Source organism: Taurulus bubalis (assembly GCF_910589615.1).
Source record: "Taurulus bubalis genome assembly, chromosome: 20".
NCBI lineage: Eukaryota > Metazoa > Chordata > Actinopteri > Perciformes > Cottidae > Taurulus > Taurulus bubalis.
In genome coordinates, this window is record NC_136608.1 from 8,681,024 (window position 1) to 8,700,425 (window position 19,402).

A 19,402-nucleotide genomic window follows, 5' to 3' on the forward strand; every position below is an offset into this window, starting at 1 on the left:
ATCTATCATACTGCTTTGTATTATTATTGTATAAATGTCAGGCTAAGATTAGCCGCTCAAACCTTTTCATATCAAATGGATCTTCATTTTGTTCCGACGACAAGACTTCAATGATGCATTATGGGGATGCAATATTTAGGATTTACACACACCGTCTGCAAGACATTCAGAATTGGTCATCCCAGTGTTGCCAACCGTTTAATCCATTTTGGTAATGTATCGAGTAGGAAAATGGTCGTATGAAATACAAAACCTTATGCTCAACCATAGGCTAAATACACCGCTTTGGACATTTTATGGACAAAATTAGATATATGTAAAAAAAATATATATATATATATATATATATATATATATATTAAAAAATGAATCAACGATTAATGCAAATTTATATTTCCAGCATCAGTTTCCAATTTACAATTATTTAATTGAACTAAGAAAATGAGTAAATAACCTATTTTCTTCAGCATTCTTTATCTGATTCTGCATTTAATTCTCAAACAACCAACATTTGTTTTGGTTCGTCAGTAAGAAACAAGGTTTTATTGACTGACAAAGAAAAAGACCAAACACATTCAATCAACCAAGACTACAGTATTTCTAGAAACATAAGACAAAAATCGTGGTTTTATGTACAAGAAGAAATACAAAAAACATAGTTTATACAAAACATAGTTTAAACATAGTTTATAGGTATAAATGGAAGTATCCCAACTATAACACAATGTAATAAAAAAAATAAAACACTATTTGACAAACAACTTGTGTCCAAACTGTGTGTTATTATTATGTTTAGTCGCTAAGCTCCTCCTCGTCACTAAAGTATGCACTCTTTTTGATCCTTGGTTTCTTAGAGTCTGAGGACGTTGAAGCGTGAGCACCTTCCTCTTGAGACAAACGTGTTTTCTTTCTCTGCGTGTCCTCTTCCTCGATGCGGGCTTGCTGGGGGGGGGACACAAAAGACAGAAGAAAGATGACATTATAGTATAGTATGTCATAAAATATCAAAGTGTTGTGTGCTATAGTATGCAATAAGAAAATCATAAAATGTCATAATATAGCATGTTATTTTGGGGAGTGAGTATGTTGCATTTTTCATAAGATATAACATCATAAAATAAGATATTCCTTTGATCAAAGTGGGGAAATTGTAGGATAAAGGGGTCTATTTGGGATTTCTATATCTACACACTTACCTGAAAAGCTATAGCTTGACTCAGACTATCTAATGTTGGGTCCTCTCCCTCTTCTTCACTTTCTTCTTCTTCTTCACTGTAAAAATGGAAAAGATATAGGAATTAAAGGAATTATGAAGACGGCACAATCGCATATGGAATATCTCACAATATCAGCTATTTAAGACTTACACAGGTTCAGGTTGTTCATCCTTTTTCTTTTTTTTCTTTTCCTTCTTCTTCGGAGGTTCCCTCTCTCCCAGAATGTTTTTGGGGCATGCGTAGCTCAGATGGCCTGTATCCTGTCATGTTTCATTTAAAAACACACAAAATCAGATAACTCTCTCTGGGATCAAAAAAAGATTTTACTTGCAACTGTTATTCAGTAACAACTTAAATGATCTCACAGGATAACATGTTGAAAATTCACTGACCCCACATTCGTAACATTTAGTCTTGTCTGTGTAGTTCCGTCTTTTTATAAACTCAGTTGCTCGGCCATTGTCGACGGCTATGCTCGCTTTCACTGTTCTGCCAAACAACTGGGAGACAAACACATTTGAAACTCTGACAACTTGTGAATATCAAACATAACACAAGCGGCTTGTGCTCAGTGGTGTAAAGTATGTGAACACTCGTGGTCTTAATGTGACAGACTCACCTGTTTATTGTTCACTGCTCTTGCACAGTTATGAGCCGATTCTCTGTCCAGGAAGAGAACAAACGCTACCCCTTTACTCTGACGAGTATCTTTATCCTTAACAATTGTAACCCTGCAAGAAGTGTGACAGTTATTAATACCTATTTTAAAACATGTATAACTATTACAAGCCTTCAGAGTCTTAAACAGAATGTTGTGGGTTATTCATTCATTACTTTTGTTGGCTTACACATTGCTGTAAGACATGAATCATATCTCATAAACTATGAGAAAGACATAACTTACTTTACAACTTTTCCATATTTGGTGAATAGCTGAAATGAGACAACGTTATCTGTTTCAGTAAGGACGTTGCCTGGATTCAGAGACCACAGTGGAATTTGACTCTCCCCAATAAAAGCATTATTAACATTTCATAACACTGACACCAACATCGATGAAGGAACTAACCTTGTGCAGGTCATTGTTGGTAAGAGAGAATGGCAGGTTGGACACGTACACAGTGCTTTTGCTCGGTGCCAAACCCCCGCTCATACTGGACGCATACGACACACTGTAAGACAAAAAAAGCCACATGTTCATACAAATAGGTTAATGCACAACGAGCTACTTTGCTAGTTTGGCCAAGTCCACCATTTATGTCGCGCTACACATTTTTTACGCAGATGCAAGCAGCAGCGCAACCAAATTACTTACCAACACAGCCTCCACTGTTTGAATACACCTTAATGTGTTTAAAATAGTAGATGTGTGTGCATTCGTGTGAATTTAACGTTTAGCAAAAAGAAACAAACGCCATGTCCGTACGTCGCATCTTTATGACGCGTGCTCATTCTCGTCCAATAGAGCAGAAGCTCTCCATGTCGCTACCGGGGAAAGCTAGGCTAGTGGAAGGTGAGATTGTTTTCTCAATTTGCGTGTAATAAAGGCCCCTTTCATGCGAGTTATTCAACACGTATTGATCTCGGAGGTGCGACAGCGTGCAGTATATAGTTGTTTGTGGTGTTGTATGTTGGCATAGATTAGTTAACGTGCTCTTAGATGAGATAAAACGTGCGGATGTTTGCAACATACAAGGCTAGCTAATTAGCGGCGCTAGCTGTCCGTCCTACGTGGAGCTACAGTAGTTAGTTGTTGATTCACCATTAGAGAACATATTGCAGTGTTTTGTTTAACTCATCGGCTGGGTGTTATCAAGCTAGTGTTGTGTTTAATGTGGTGTTGTTGGTCAAACGTGCATCCACTCATCCGTCGGGCTGTTCTGCAGAAGGAAACGTCAGCCAGCTCAGCTGCTGGATCTCATCTCCTGGTCGAGCAGTCCTCCCTGTTTTTGGAATAACTGATACAAGATTATAGACTTGATTATGAAGATTACCCCCTAAACAGTTACATGAAAACGTATTCCATGTGTATAGCCTTGACATTGTCTAATATTATTATTAAACAATCTTTTTACAGATTGTCTTGAAGATTGTATTTTCTCTATCACCCTGATCCACAGAGGTCCTTGAATCCAAAAGTAAGTTGATGATTAACCTTTGCCTTCACAGTACATTAATTTAACACTGTTTTATTTTACACTAGGAAGACAACACGATAAGTAACACTACTACCTAAAGAGTTCTAACAAAAATAATTGCACATGCAATAATTTAGACAATATTCAGAGCATTTCTATAGTGTTCATCTTTGCAGTGTACACCTGACTGAGGCCAAAACCAAATGCTTTGAGGAAACTGCAGTCCAGTCCCTTGTTTGTCATCAGAGTAGATATAACATTCCATGCTCTTGTATATCTAGTAATAACTAGACTATATGCTGTCTGAAGAAGTTGACATGAACAAACACAACATTATTGAATACAGAAACTAGTTTGTATTATTTATTTTGTGGTACGTGTGGTAGCACAAAATAAATAATACAAGCTAGTTTCTGCACGGCTGTATGTACAAACATTCAGTATATCTCATTGTCTGCCTTTTGCAGTGACGTACAGGAGAGACAGGAGTATACGAGAGGTGTATGATGATCGCTTTTTGGCAGAGAGACCGGTGAGTGTGAACATAGTGATGGCACATAAATACACAAATGGGTAAACTTATTTGTCTTTCAAGCAGCCTGTCTACATTATTTGGTGAAGGAGGGCTAAAATATGGCTAACCGCTACAATACTTCTTTCAATTGCATATTTATATGATAACGGTTATGAATAAATGCCATTTTTCCTGATGTGGTCAGACAACACGTCATACAAACTAGTTATCATCAAGTATACCATGGTTTTCTTTCAGAAAAATCTTTTTTGAGATTTATTTCCCTATAAATAAAAAAAGTCCTACGATGAACTGGGAGTACTTTTAGCTGACCGACACCTTTTAAGTAAAAATGTACAAAAAAAATGAGATTTCCCCCATCAACAATTTTGGAAAAGGTTTATATGGAAAAGTTAAATCTTTAAATGTACCCATCCTGGCAGGGTCCTTACCCACGGGCAGCTGGGCCCGCGGAGAGAAGAGGCCCCTTTGGCAGGCCGGAGGACGACTATGGCCGTGGCGGGTACGAATACGAAGCAGGTCCACGTTTTTTTCCAAATGGAGGAGGACCACGGAATTATCATGAAGATCAGAGGGGCTACCATGGGGACAACGTTCATTTCTCTGCTGAACGCAGGCCTGTTCCACCTGCAAGGAGGGTGAGAACATAAATGTCATACAATTAACATTGTTGTGAGGAACTTCCAAAGACTCCTTTTCCTCTGAAAGAAAGTTGCTTGTTTCAAGTTTATTGTATTTACAGAGCACATTTAAAAACAACACACGTTGACCAAAGTGGTAAAGAAATACAATAAAATATATAAGAATGAATGAAATGTATTGCAAACATAAGTGGCAAAAACATAAATACAACCAGAACATGACAGGAGGGCAAAACAAGCTGAGTTCACAGGAAAAACAAGAATGAGATGAAAGAAATAGTTACAAACAAGATGTTCAATCACAGCAAAATTCTCGGGAATATTAACAGCTGCCCCGTTACAAAGTAATTGTTGAGCTACATCGATAAACAAACTCGCCACACAGATGCAGGTATTTTTTTGGGGTCATTGTGCTCCCCGTTTTCTTTAATTAATAAAGCTATTAATACTAGTACTACATGCATCAGACTTAATAACTGTAGATACATTTACACCAAAGGGTCTCAAACATGCTGCAGACATATTACAGCTGCCTATCATGTTAATATTGTTAGTTTGATATCTACTCTCATAATTGGCCAGCTGAGGGCGCTATGGTTGAAGGTTCAAGTTTAAATATTTTCAGGCCTTTCCTTTTTGCAATAGTTTTTTCGTTACTCTTTATAGCTGATTAACTAACATAGTGACATTTCCTTTACATGTTTCACAAAAAATTATATATTGGCATCCAGTTTGATGGTCATGAATCCATGAGATACTATTACATGAGCTTTTCAGGGGCAAGTTTAGATGTATGGAAGTTACACAAACATTTTCAAAACTTGCATTGTTGTTCAGAGTCTCAGACTAAGTTCCGTAACGTCTTTATTTTAGGACATAATCAAATCTTTTGATTTCCATTTTCTTTATTGTGTAGGAGGACTACCCTTACAGAGGGCCCAGGGAGGACCCGCACGCAGGACGGCCTTTGGAGTTTGGGTAAGATGCAGCTAAATACCACACGGAACTACCAAACCATTTTTCAAATGTAAAACCACTCATTAGAATTGGGTGTTATCACTGTGGATAGCTGGGGACTGTTTCTACGTACTCGTGCAGTCCTCTGTGTTTTCCTTCTTTTAATTAGGCTAAGAAGGGGTGTGCTGCTGGTTTTTCTGATTGTTCACATTATTCGCTCAAACCCCTTGGCCAGGCTTCCTCGAAGGCTCTTTGGGAAAATGATGTTACAGTTTGTTAATAGTCAAAGCCTTAGCCAACTGACCACAGATGACATCATCAAATTCATTCAGCAATTTACCTACTTGTAATGTTAGTCATCTAAGAATTGCAGCTTAGTACTATATAAAACAGTGTTGGCTAGGCATATAAATACATAAATGTCAATAATATTAAGGGCCATTTGTGAATGAAAGGTGTTACCAAAGTGAGGAAAAAACATTCTGGAAAAATAAACATTCAACTATTGATTTGCTTTTGAAGAATAGCATCCTTTAATATATAATCATCCTTCTTGGTTATTGAGAACATTGATTAGGTTTTCACATCGCACCTGTGCTGTTTGACGGTGCCAGAACATATTTTTGAGTTAATGTGTGACAACAAAGAGGCCAAATAAGATATGACAACCTACCACGATACTAGATACTCTGCAGCCTTTTCATGTCGTCCAGTGTCGAGTGACATGTTCAATTATTCCATCTGACATCCCCTCAGTAGTATCAACACTGAAAGTTGGTCGGAGGCCAATCTTAATCATGCACTGTTGTATACAGTTGCAGAACTGGACAGAAAGTCACACGAGATTTGCTACTTAGCGGGCAGACGGGGTAATGAAGGCCTTCATTCCAAACAAACATTTAGAGTTGTGAAAGGCCACCAAGGTCAGTTCCGGCCTGTTGATTGGTGGGTTTGGTGTGCGTCAAGGTCAGAGGTCGCTTGAGAATGAGACGCGGTGGCGAGGTAAGAAAAAGGGTGCCGGAGTTACAAGTCATACAGGGAGTGGTAAAAGGAATGTTTTGTTATTGTGAAGCACAAACTAAATGCTCTGCTCAGTTGATGATTATTATATTACCTTGTGACACACACACTAAACATTGATATAGCAAATAATTTAAAACCTGGAGCTTCACATTCATATTTAGACCCTCTAGAAGAGCTCTTGCTCCGTTAGCAATCACAACATGTGTCACCTTTCCTTTTTTTAATCTTTCTTTCGTGTTTGTTCTCATGCATTGGCATTAATGATATTTTAGATCTAAGCCAGATGGGCGTTCAACCCGGATAAATGTTTGAAGTCAGGTGAGGAGCCTGACAGAGAACTGAAGTGACTGAAGTGGTTTAGTCTACATTTTTAGATAGCATCTGGATATTGGATGAGTTCCACCGCCGGTGTGGTAATGTATTATGTGTAAAGTCATATCCATACTTGGCTAGTGTGAGGCGCTTGCCTTTCAATATTATTTTCAAAGACTTTTTTTGCTAAAGGAAGAAGAATAGGCTAATACATTGTCACCAGGGATAAGGGTCCACGTCCCAGGGAGGCAACTCGTACCCTGAATACATAATCCTGACAGCAGTATTGGTTGCCATGTTGTACAGTATGTATCCGCAACTGACCACAACATTTGTGTGTATTAATTCCCTTAGGGCCCGTGCACCGCCGCCACCGCCGCCTCCTCCTCACAACGTGCGAAACCAGGGCGTCTACCCAGCGGCCCGATCACTCCCAGAGAGCGGAGAAGACACACTAGTGCAAGCCATCCTCAACCTGGACAGAGGGTACTAATGGGTGCATGCTTAATCACTGCGTAGGACATTCATGTGGAATCATTGCCCAATTGTATACAGCTTAGTCATTGCAGCCTTTAATGCTGCAGTCAGAGAGGAAGTGTATAATTAGTGAAGACGCATAGTCCCCAATGCTAGATGGCAGTGTTGTGCTGTGTTGGCAAAAAAGAGGAAAGGGACAAGTACTTGTGTCGACTGCAACATCTGGTCCGTGTCTCGTTTTGTCAGATGGGGAAGACGGGCTAATTTGTCCTTCACCAAAACACTCGAAGATGTTTGTCAATCATACGTTCCCTCTGCTTTTCCAGGGAGGACAGAGACCCCTTCAGGAGAAAGGCGGCCCCGTTCCCTCCACTCAGAGAGCGCTCTCCTGTGCGCCGCGAGGCGGTCCGTTCCCCCAACAGTCGCTCCGGCTCCAGCGTCAGCAGCAGAAGCTACTCGCCAGACAGAGCCAAGAGCCTGCCGTTTCCCTCACAGCAGGACAAGAGTATGTAGAATCAATACTGACAATACTAGGAAGATGAAGCCAAACATTCATAGTCACTGCCTGCTGTTGCAACTTCAGCCATGATTCATTTATTGATCGAGGCCATTTGAAAAAGATGATTTAGCTCCTTACAGATCAGGTGTTCAGTTCTGGGCAGTCACCCCCTCGAAAAAAAAGTACATTCATTGTCAAGACCTCTTTTATTTCACTGTTTTATCCATGACTGATAATCTGGCTGGCTGGCTTTTCAGATGTGGACGGTCCAGAGGGGGTTACTGAGCCCCTTTGGGGGGCGCTCTTTCCTCAACAGAGTGGACATGAAACTTTGGGTCTGTACATTGAGCCATGTGAACAAGCTTGGACCTGGGTGACCGTAAACAGATGTGTTGTTCCTCAAACATCTCCTTGCATCCTTGTCATGTCAGAGACATGTTAGAAGGAAATGTTGTGGCTTCATATACTCGAAAGATGTCTGCCCCTCGTAAGTCATGAGAAGGCTGCAAGGATGGAGGACAGAATTAATTGATTTTAAATCATGTTTAAACATACAGAATATAATAAAGTATAATGTAACCCATCAGAATTATTGGCCATAAGTATTCGGACCACAATAAACATATGTCCTATTTGACATTGAAATTGTTTCACTCAGGTCTGAAGTTGCATCATGAATTCTTAAGTTTCTTTCTTAGTACCTTGTAGTGACTTTGCTGTAGTGGATTCCTTCCTTCCTAAACCATTTATTCTGTCTGTTGTGGAGGTAGCTAGACACTTTCCATGGTTCCTACACTGATCTGTAAATGTACGCCATTTCAATTTCTAGGTTTCGATATGAAGTTTTAAAAGTAATTATCCAGACCAACTGAGCATTATATTATTATTCCTTCAGTTATGAGTCATAAGGCACTCCACTGTCTGCTCTAGAAATAATAGTCGATAAGGATAGTGTGAAGGAACAGTAGACTTTACAGTCCATGTCAAAGCTGTATTTATATGCAAGTATAAAGTACTTATGTGCAGACGTTGTGACATGCAGCGGCAATGCTAATTAAGACGGCCTCTTTTAGTGCCTTTGCATCTCAGGTTTATTTTTCATTTCAATTATTTATGTGTCTGACATTGGACATTTACTGTGCCAAATTTCCGTAACTAATTTCCCAGCATGTCAGCAATACAGCTTTGATTAACTGGAATGTGAAATGCATGACCGCTAGTGTAACCTTTGTTTTCTGCATGTTGTTTTATACATCTCAACCTCCTCCGTAGCACAGTGTTGTTTAGGTCTGCTACCATCTTCAGGGCCAGCATTCTCTCCTTTTTTCAAATGTTCATTTCAGTGGGCCTTAGAATTACAAGTGGTCGTCCTGTGACCAAATAGTGTTGCTGCTTATGTTTGATCCTCTTGAAAGAAGAACATAACATTGATTGTGTTTTATTAGGGCACTGAGTGTTCTTGCTAGATTGCTATAAGATAAGATGGCCTAGTTATAATGGCCACAGGCAGTGACCTTACATTTTGGTCTTCCTATGAAGAAACCCATTCTCGGAGCAAGATGACTTGTATGTACAGTTCAGTATAGTTGTGGGCGGGATTGGTTTTACATTTAAGCACTACTACATGATAAAGGCTCTGTGCCATTTCTTTCAATTGCTACTTTTTTTCAAAGCAAATCAAGGAGGGTGAGATGAAATTACATGCAGTGGGTTTGGTTCAGAAATATACAAAGGTTACACTCGTTAAACTTAACCTATTCCCAGGCTGGGTAACCTGAGAGACGCAGAGTGGTTGGTAATGTGTCCAGCAGCCAGCCTTCCTCCCCGCTCTGTCTGCCACTTTGTCAGGCCTCATAAAGATGCCACCAGGTCGTGTGTGGACGAAGAGGGAACGGGTATAGGATGTCTGATGGATATTCCTGAAGCCAAAGCGTCCACTTCTGGGTGTTTTTGTTTCATAGCGGGGTGCTCCAAGTTGGTGGTTGTTAATCGACTTGATTGGTCAGCTACAAAGCCTCGGATGGACTGCAAGAGAAAAGTTGGTAGAAGAACAATTGAGTTGAGAGGAGGTTGTGTCCGGTCAATCTGGAGTTTGGAGCGCAATTGCGAACCATCTGTCTTGATTTTTCCAGATGTTCTAGCCTCGGTACCCGTCCGGATCCGGGATCCAAACATCACCACCTCTACAAAGCCCTGATTACCATAAACACATACTCACCTACTAATTGTCCTTTTTCGATGGAATTTTGTGCTTTTTTTCCCCCTCCTCCTCCTTCCGTTCATCATTTTCTCATTCCAAATATTTTCTCATGTTATTTTGCACCTCACTGCAAGTCTCACTTTTTTGTTGTATTTTTTTTTCTTCTTATTTCTCCAGACAAAATTCCCGGCCTGTCAAGAGAAGGCTCCCCACACAGCGCAACCTCAAACAAGGTACCAAACTGCAATGCTGGAGGTTTTTTTGTGCTTAGATTTGACTTAAAGTTGACATGAACGAACAAGAACACAACACAAGCCTTTGCTTCTTTCTCTTATATTTGAAATGCAGGAATTCAGTCCCAAAATTACTGTTGTATTTTATGATGTACATCGTGGGCTTCGCCTTTGTCACTGTACAGCAGGATGCATCTGGAACTTCTTAAATTCCATCCTTCTAATAAGTGTTTAGTCCCATTGAAGTATGTTAATGGGTTTTAAAGTGGCCCTCACGCAGAGCATAAAAGCCATCAGGCCTGCTTTGTTTACCTGTGCTGTAAGCAGACTTCAATCACAAGAACTCGTAGCGATGGAGGGAAAAGGGCTCAAGTGTCGACGAAAGTATGAGCCGTACTTCCTTTTTAAAGTGCTCTTTTAAAAAACACAAAAAAAAACTTTTACTGTTTTGAGTAAGTATTGAATGTAGATCCCGCTGGCCTGTTTTGCAAATAATAACTTGTTTTGCTGATATCATCCATCTCCAACTACGCAGAGGAGTGTAAATAGAATCAGATGTGATTAGGCGCAATGCGTCTGGCTACGGCCACCCAGAAGGGAGGAGGCTAACTCGGTAGCCCAAGTTTTATCATGGGATCTGAGTCCCTGACTAGCCTCCCTGTGGAACTCATTGGGGTGTGTTTACACCGTTTACAATGAACAATCATCTCCTTTTTTCTGTTGAAGAGTATGGCTGACTGTGTTTGGTAGCTGTGACTGTCTGCTAGATGAAGCAGCTCAGTGGGAATTGATGTGTAATGCGCGCGTCGCAGGAAAAGCTTCGATGACCTTTCAGCAACCAGTGTATCTTAGGCCGCGTTCAAGTCATATGGGATGGATGATTTCGATTAGTTGAATCAAATTAAGGCACACAGTCTGCCAGCCAGTCTGAATACATTAAACCAGGACTATTTCATTTAATGCAAAAAGCTTTAAAATGTCATGATGGGAAAAAATTCACTTTGATCAAAACAATCTGTAAAACTTTAACTTTAAATGCTGCTTTAATGTGCAATATGGCTTATTATTTATCTCATTAGCAGCCCTCAAATCTTTTTCAGAACACACTGGAGGTCATTTTAGTGTTGCCATATTTCTTATAGTTTCACTGACTCATCCTTTTGAGCGGCATAGTGGGCACTTTGATGTCTTTGTAAATCCATGCACTTGCTTTATACTCTGTAAATTACAAGATAGAGAATAGAAACTTAGTCTGTAGCTCACTTTTCTTTTCTTTTTATGTGCATTTTTAAGAACCACCCACCACCACCCAATCAACTGCTGTGATGAAAGTTGTACTAAGAGCCCCACCCCTCCACACACACTGATGCACACTGATGCTTTTCGCTGTTTGATCTAGCCTGTGGTGCATTGTTTCTTTGGGTTCTGGGGGCACAAACCCGTAACCTTGGCCAAGATGAAAGGCCTGTGCCCCCAGTAAAGCTTGCACTTAAGGCCCCGGCCACCGCCTGCTGTGGGGATTCAACAAACATGCACGCAGGCTCCATGGAGCCATCCCAGACGGAGGAGGGGGTCTAAAGAGCACCTCCGGCTGTGGCTCCGAGCCATGGTGGAGTAGTGGGAGGAGAGCATAACCTCTAACTGAAAAGGTCGCCAGAAGGTTTCATCCCTACACGGGGCATCGAGTCCCTGTCATTACAGTATTTTACCAACCAGGATAGTTAACCAGATAGTTACCAACCAGGATAGTTACCCAGATAGTTACCAACCAGGATAGTTACATACCAGGATAGTTGCTGAGATTTGGCGATACGAACAGGGCAATGGACCACGAGCACTTTTCCTATAAGCGCCATCATAAGCGTAACATTCATTGTTCATAGTGAAATGTCTTGACGACTGTCCGGTAATTGCTATTGAATTTGGTCCAGACATTATTTTTTCCATGAAGATATAGGCGTATGATTATGGCAAGTCGCTGTTGTCCGCTGGTTACTATTATGTTGTCTCTGTATGGCTGTTGGCCAGAGGCATTATGTTTTCGGGTTATCCATCCGAACATGATATCTAAGGAACGGCTTGAGCAATTTCCCCAAATTTGGCACAAATGTCCACTCTGGACTGATTATGATTTGGTGGTTAAAGGTCACTGTGACCTCACAAAACATGTTTTTGGCTCCGGAATATATATGCTAATTATGACAGTTTCACACAGATGTTTTTTAATAGGATAACATGATGAGGTAGTAACTGCAGCGTGACTGGTTTAGCAGAGGTATACAACTGCGAGGCAGTGACTCTAGTTTTAACATCATTGCACAAGGATGAGCCTTTAAAAAAAGCTCTTGCGATTTGATCCTGAGGCTGTGACTCCAAAACGTTTATCTTCCCACATATATGTGCACATCAGGTTACCAGTGGGAGTAAGAAGAATACACCAGCAAACGACAATGATCATTTGTTAAAACAAACGAATTCAGTATCTACAGCAGTCATAACTTTAACGGTCAAATCATGGTTCACCAGACCATGCTCAAGTTCTTTAGAAATTTGTATCTTTTTATTTTTGTGCATTGAAAAGAGATTACCTGTTCCCCATGGCTGAGGACATTTCTTTCTTTTTTTTCTTCAGTTTGCACATATATGTCTCTATCTGCCAAGCGTTCTAACATCCCTTCCAGGTGGGGCTGTGCCCAGTGAGTTGAAGTGAAAGACTCAGACAGGAATATATTGTTTTCACTGAGGCTGAACACTGACGAACGCACATTTACAAGCGTACACACTGGATTCCTCCCGAGCATAGCTTCAGGGAGAGAGTTGGACGGAGGAATAATTGGATGATGCTTTATGAGTTGTGCCTTTTTTTTTTATTATTTTAGACCACACTCAGCTTTGTGATGTCCCATACCCTGTGACTTCTTTCCTCATTCATCAAGAGATATAATATTATGACTTAGTCCGTGGCCGGTTTCCCGTAATGTATGAGTGGACTTTAGTCATGGCTGGGCAGTTCTGCTCCCTGGCCTTCAAACTCTAATAGTATCAGGAAATGAGCAAAAGAAATTGAGCGGTAATCCAAGTTGGCCTCATTTCTCCCCTTTGCTCTTTCTTTTGGCTTTCACATTTATACTTCTGGGCACTAAAGTTTCCAAATCTATCCATTAGGTGGCTCATCATGACTTGCCGGGCCAGATTTCCTTTTAAGATCTAAAAACAGCCTAAGTATCAGATTCTACAATTTACATTGAAAAATAAGTGCAGTGCTAAGCCGGGAGGTTTTAGTCATAATATGCTAAGTAATGATAACAGTGTACGATATGAAGATCCACATCTGTTGGGATGAATATGGCATACGAGCTGCAGCTCCTTAGTGCTGCAATTCCATGAATCCCGTATTCTTTGACTCGTTGTAGACGTAACACAGCGTACACTCTGACTTTTCAGCTTTAGAAGCTGAGCTTCATCCTTTGGTGCGCCTCATCAATCACTTCGTTCCTGTAAAGTTAAGCAGTCAGTGGGTCAGGTCATAGCGCAGCTCGGGCTTTGAGTTGCTGACCTACATCCTTTCACATTCCTTCCCATTCTCGCCATCATGTTATTGCTGTCAACTTGGCAGTAGAAGTACGCTTTTTAAAATGTGTATTTAAAGTTTTTGTAATGATCACTTCTGTAGTTGATTGCCATAGAGTTCATGATTTAAAAAACAAAACGTAATTTCTGTCATGCTATGAGATCTTTGCTCACTTTTCTGCATCCTCCTTTGAGCAGCGACTCAGATTGCTCTCTCTTTCTCTCTCTCCTCTACCTTTTTAGGAGGAGAACTATCCTCCAGAAGGAGAAAAAGAGGATCCTCCGGCAGCTCCAGTCGTCGAGGAGAGCCAAAAGTCGTCTCCAGACAACTTTCAAGAGCGACAAGCCCTCGCCATCGCAGCCAAAGCTCAGGAGATAGAGAAGGTACCGGTCCCACTCCCATTTACATTCAGCTGATCTTTTGACAGGGTTGAGTGATGAAATGATTCGGCAAGTAGTTCAGTGTTAAAATAAAAAATAAAAAAAAAATTTTACACCTCATTGTAACGGAGCTTCATTAAAAGCGCTGATGATATCTTTCACACATTTCTCAGCATGATCTGATTAAAGATGATAACCTCACTGTGTGATACCAATCTAGATTTCTTATGTTGTAATTGTCAAGGAAAATATATATACGTGAACATTTTGTGCCAGTGGCTCTCAGTGGCCCCTTTTTTGGAAAATTACTGCATTTACAATCCTCTCATTACAAGTTTTTAATTTGTAGGACTTTTCTATAAACGTCAACCTGGTGCTCGACTAGTACGCACTGTAGGCTTGGCAAACAATCCCATACATATGGTGGCCTGGACTTCTCTGACTCACACCTGGATTATTTTACTGGATAGGCATTACTGGAACAGCCAGCTATTATGTTCCTAACAAGGCAGGAAATTAACTTTTCTGTCCACCAGTCACATCCTAAAATCCACCAGCCATTTGACAGCCAGACGTCAGTTTGAGAGCAGAATGATGGTTAATTATCTGCCAAAGTAGCTGGTTGCCAAATTTATCACTGTTTTCCTGGTGGCTCTTGCCAATCTCCCCTCCTGACTGGCATAACTGCAACAATTGCTCATTATACCCTCACTAGCTTGGTATCCCACATGGCTCAAACATCACAACGCTCTCCCTCTGCGTTTGACTCATCTTTACCTTCATATATACACACATACATATATACACACGCACATAAAAAATAAAGGCCCACACAGAGATTTAGGACACTAGGGTAATGTGCATTACACAGGAACACATAAACGAAAGCAGAAACACACGTTTCTAGGCATGGTATAGATTTGTGCATACAATAAATCGAAAGCTTAGCAGAGCTAAAACCACCCTAGGCTAGAGGTCCCAGCTCTGCTCATCTAATGAAGGCCATTCCTGCACCAGCAAGCGCTACCGCTGCTTTACTGGGACTATTAAACCCGAGCCAGCTCTGCCCTGGAGCGCACACTGCGCTCTCACATTGAGCTGCGCCAGAGAGCCTATAGGCGGTTGTAACGCTGTTGCTGACGCTGCAGTTTCTGGCCTGTTTTATAGCCTCTTTCTCCCCCCATCTGTGTCGCATCACGTTCCTCGAGCTCTATTGTGTGAGCTTTATATCATGTTTTCAGGTCATTTCATACAGTGCGCATTTTTGGAAAATGACTACCATGTCAAGACTAATTCGTCATGTTTCCATTGTCTGTATAACTCATGCCCCCTTGTTTTTAATCTAGAGACGTAGTCATGGAATTAAGGTCTGGAAAGAGTAGATTAGAATGAAAACCCAGAGGGAACAGTGTATTCCATTTTCACAGGGATATGAAGTTTCAGTTTGTCTTTCCAGGATTTGTGATTCTTTGAAATTGTCAGTAGAAACTGATGATTATCAGCATTTTTCCTCCTTCTGTCCCTTTCTTTGGCTTTTGTGATATTCAGACCACGTGCATGAAGGTTGCCTCTGTGTCATGAAAGGCTGGCTTGTTTAGTCATGATTGGGAGTTAATTCAGCCTCATTTCTGTCACACACAACCAGGTCAGAAATCAAAGTTTAGTCACATTTTGCCCGTTCTTGTTTTTTGGTAAAGACTTGAACCTTTTTAAAAATCTCATCAAAACCCGAGAATTGCCTACACATGACGTTGGTTACCTGCCAAACCGGCAGACAAAACCAACCAGCCGCTAGAAAACGTATACAGTGAGCACTTGTCTGCTGGCTGGTATTAATTTCCCGACAGGCCCAGAACACACAGCTAAACGCATTTAATTCAGACTTTCTTTTTCTGACTGAAACAACAAAGTCGCAGTGGGCACTCATGTTTAGCCACTTGACAAGTGTCGGCCAGATGTTTGGCTTTCTGCTCTCAATCTGGTCTAGCCATCTCTTCGGTACACATGGACACAAACACACTCCAGTCCAGTAGCTCCTCACTAACTGTCTCTACACTTTTCACAGATCAGATGCTGAACTTTCCGTCCTCGGCCAGACTTCGTGCCGGGCCGCATTATACCCGTGCCTCACAGTGTGTTTGTGTAGCTAAGTGAAATTGGTCCGCTGAAATTCAACCTGAAACCGCTCTCATTGTCAGAGTTGACTTTGGCTGCAGTACAGACTAACTGGTTATAGTGAGTGACAAGGCATGAGAGGCAATAAAGGGTATTATGTTTTACTCCTCATAGGCCATGATGTGATACAAAGGGAGTTTTATTTCATTTGGTGAGGAATCTAAATATATTTGGCTACACGACAGAAAGCCAGACGGTTCCAGTTTTATTTTCTTCGGGACAAAGATGGCAGAACTAGACTGAGGCCCCAACTCTTCCACTCTCGTCCTTTTCTGAAGCCAGGCAGGCCCACCCTGAATCATTGCTTTAACCGGCTATTGAAAATATAGTTGAAAGAAGTTTTTAGAAGCAGAGACGGTTCTGGACCGGCTCCACCCAAAGTCAAGTACTGGCCTTTTTCCTTCCTGATTGGATAACAAGGGAGGGATCTCAGGACGTGCGTTTAAATACAGGAAGTACATTTTCAGCACATTGTTATCTCGGAACGACTTTCCATGTTTTCAGAGAAGTTGTTGTCGACGCACTTGATTGGATACTTCCTCCGAAAAGCTGGTGAATAAATTCACTGTCATCAAGTTATCAGCTGTTGAAAGGGACCATAGGATGTTGATAAGAAATTGAAAGGACAGGGTGATGTACTAAATTCAGCGCAGGGCTATCAGGGATTTGCTTTTTGAACAGTTGTGTTAGTCTGACTGTTGTGTAACGTCTTCCACCTGATCATTTATCATACATGACGATGTACATGCACCCAGATTGTGTTCATTTTACGGAAGCACTCTTTCCCGAAACTGTTTGTATCCTCATGTTCACCACAAATTTCCTGTAAATACATGTATACAATTGTAAGATTCAGGTCATCCTATTATGGAGAATGGACCAAATACTGTTCGTTTGTTTCTGTTGTTCAAGAGGGAGGCGGCTAAGGAAACCCTTAATGGTTGCATAAAGAGACGCCGGTCTAATTCCCTCAGCAGAAATCATCTTCAGTAAAGCCTCATCTCTTTTATACAGTGGACACATTTTAGTTTTTATGCAGGTTCTGGACTGTTGTTGCAAGTACATAAACTCAGTTTGACAGCAGATCCTCATTTGCGATCTGTCCTCAACTCCAACATGCTGCGTTCCAGGAACATTGTAAAAAGCTATAAATAAGCCAGTGAGGTCGGACGCCCCGCAGCACAGAAGCCAGCGTTGGTATCCGGTGAATGACTGAAACTCACCCCTGTCTGGCCTAATTTTATGCACACAGGCATACGTGTACACACACAGATCTGCACACAACCCATGTCATTAAGGGCCCTTGTGTCCGCCTGCGGCACCAATTAATACATTGCCGTATCGGTGGGTTAATTCACTTCTACGTGGTCAATTCTTTTCCCTGACTAAGATGAAACGAGGCACAGGAGACTGACTAGAGAAAGAAACTGAGTCATGAAACAGTGTAAGGATGGAAAAAACAGAGGAGAGGGCAGCATTCCACAGAGAAATTAAGATGCGTTGCAGAAGTCTTTGCCATCTTTGTATAGAAACAGAGCATCACACTGTCCAATTAGAACAGGTCCTCATATGTGATGTGTATTTTATTTATTTATTGTTGGGAAATTGTAATTTTAGATGGATACGAGGGAGAGGGGATCAACAAAGGACCTGGTAACTGCCGAATACAAAATATGACCATCAGTTTAGTTGACTGTTATTTTCCCCTCTGGAAATTAATGGTCAGCTCAAGAGTTGGAAACCAGTCTCAGTTTTTGGTATTTTGCAAATCGAACCACTTTACGTGGAAGCCGAGGGCTCCCTTTTTTTGTTTTATGAGACATTTGAGAGTCTGTGTGAAATGGCAGCTCCCAAACAAGATTCCAGCACATCTTCCTCATTGTCCCTCTAACACCTGTTATAAGTATAGCCTGTGCGACGCCACTAAAGCAGGGTTTTATTGCTTCTTGTGCCACTGTGTCCTATATAAAGGGCCCATATTAAACTTGAGAAGAGAAGTGTTTATCTTTTGACACCACGTAACGTGTGTTGACACCAGAATGATCAGCTCGGGCTCATTGACACTGGAATATTTACACCTAGGCGCCAGGTTTAGCAGGAAGGAAACAACTTTTCGTCTCCTCATTTAAGAGCTTTTCTCTTTTAGGTTTTGACCTCGGCCTGTTGACACTTAAGTTTTAAAATCTGCATACAAATGGATGTAAATGTGTTTACTGTGTGCGTGTGTCAAACCCTATATACTTGTTTTTAAACACTTTTTCCTGTCCACTCCCAGGTGTACCAGCAAGACTGCGAGACGTTTGGCATGGTGGTAAAGATGCTGGTGGCTAAAGACCCCAACCTGGAGAAGCAGCTGCAGGTTCCCCTCAGAGAGAACCTCGGGGAGATCCGCGATCGTTGCCTGGAGGACCTCAAACACTTCATCAACGAGCTGGACGTGGTGGTCCGGCAGGCAGAACCTTCTGTTTGTGACTCGACCACCCCGTCAACGGCCCTGACGGGTCATAAACTTTCAAAGACGGGAGTCAATCACAGCTCGTCTTACTGACACATTGGCCATCGGCTCTTCGTGCGACTGAGCGTGGAAGGATTGACTTCTGAACGTGGATATTTCTAATACTATTTTGCTGGACTTGGAAAGGATTCTACAGCACAGCAACCTGAAGAAAAACATTGGATTAGGATTTATGCAGTTTTGCATTGTATGTGAGGATGAACAGTGTTAGTTTTGAACAGACCATTTTTTACCATACTTTTCTGTTGAAAGATGGAGATTATATAATGTTAAAAGTTGTTCCACTGTCAAATGTTGTAAAAATCACATGAATCAAATGAACATGTTTTTTTTGTTATTTAAACAAGTTTGATGAAAATATGTTGTTGATAATAGACAGTCAGTCCTGCAGCATGAACACACTTTTCTAAAAGAAAAGCCAGATAAGACGTTTTTGTTTTGTAATATGTTCAGTTATGTACATCTTGTAGCAGTCAGATGTATGACTTGGTGCTGCTAAATTTACAGTTCTACATTCTTGTATAAATTT

At 41.1% G+C, this 19,402-nt stretch overlaps 2 protein-coding genes across 2 annotated transcripts; one reads left to right on the forward strand and one right to left on the reverse strand.

The window, feature by feature from the left end:
• Positions 1-522: 522 nt before the first annotated feature.
• Positions 523-2,643, reverse strand: zcrb1 (zinc finger CCHC-type and RNA binding motif 1). The gene is made up of 8 exons (XM_079236145.1): positions 2,533-2,643; positions 2,287-2,389; positions 2,122-2,150; positions 1,837-1,948; positions 1,610-1,717; positions 1,368-1,477; positions 1,197-1,272; positions 523-942 (listed from the first exon to the last, which is right to left on the reverse strand). The coding sequence occupies exons 2-8, from the start codon at positions 2,368-2,370 to the stop codon at positions 793-795; spliced, it is 669 nt and encodes a 222-aa protein (XP_079092271.1). The 5' UTR covers positions 2,371-2,389; positions 2,533-2,643; the 3' UTR covers positions 523-792.
• Positions 2,644-3,215: 572 nt separating this feature from the next.
• On the forward strand, positions 3,216-19,395 carry pphln1 (periphilin 1). The gene is made up of 10 exons (XM_079236268.1): positions 3,216-3,355; positions 3,823-3,887; positions 4,313-4,528; positions 5,448-5,509; positions 7,178-7,309; positions 7,627-7,805; positions 8,057-8,134; positions 10,177-10,232; positions 14,046-14,186; positions 18,634-19,395. Coding segments are annotated over exons 1-10 (1,203 nt in total). The 5' UTR covers positions 3,216-3,354; the 3' UTR covers positions 18,907-19,395.
• The last annotated feature ends 7 nt before the right edge of the window (positions 19,396-19,402 follow it).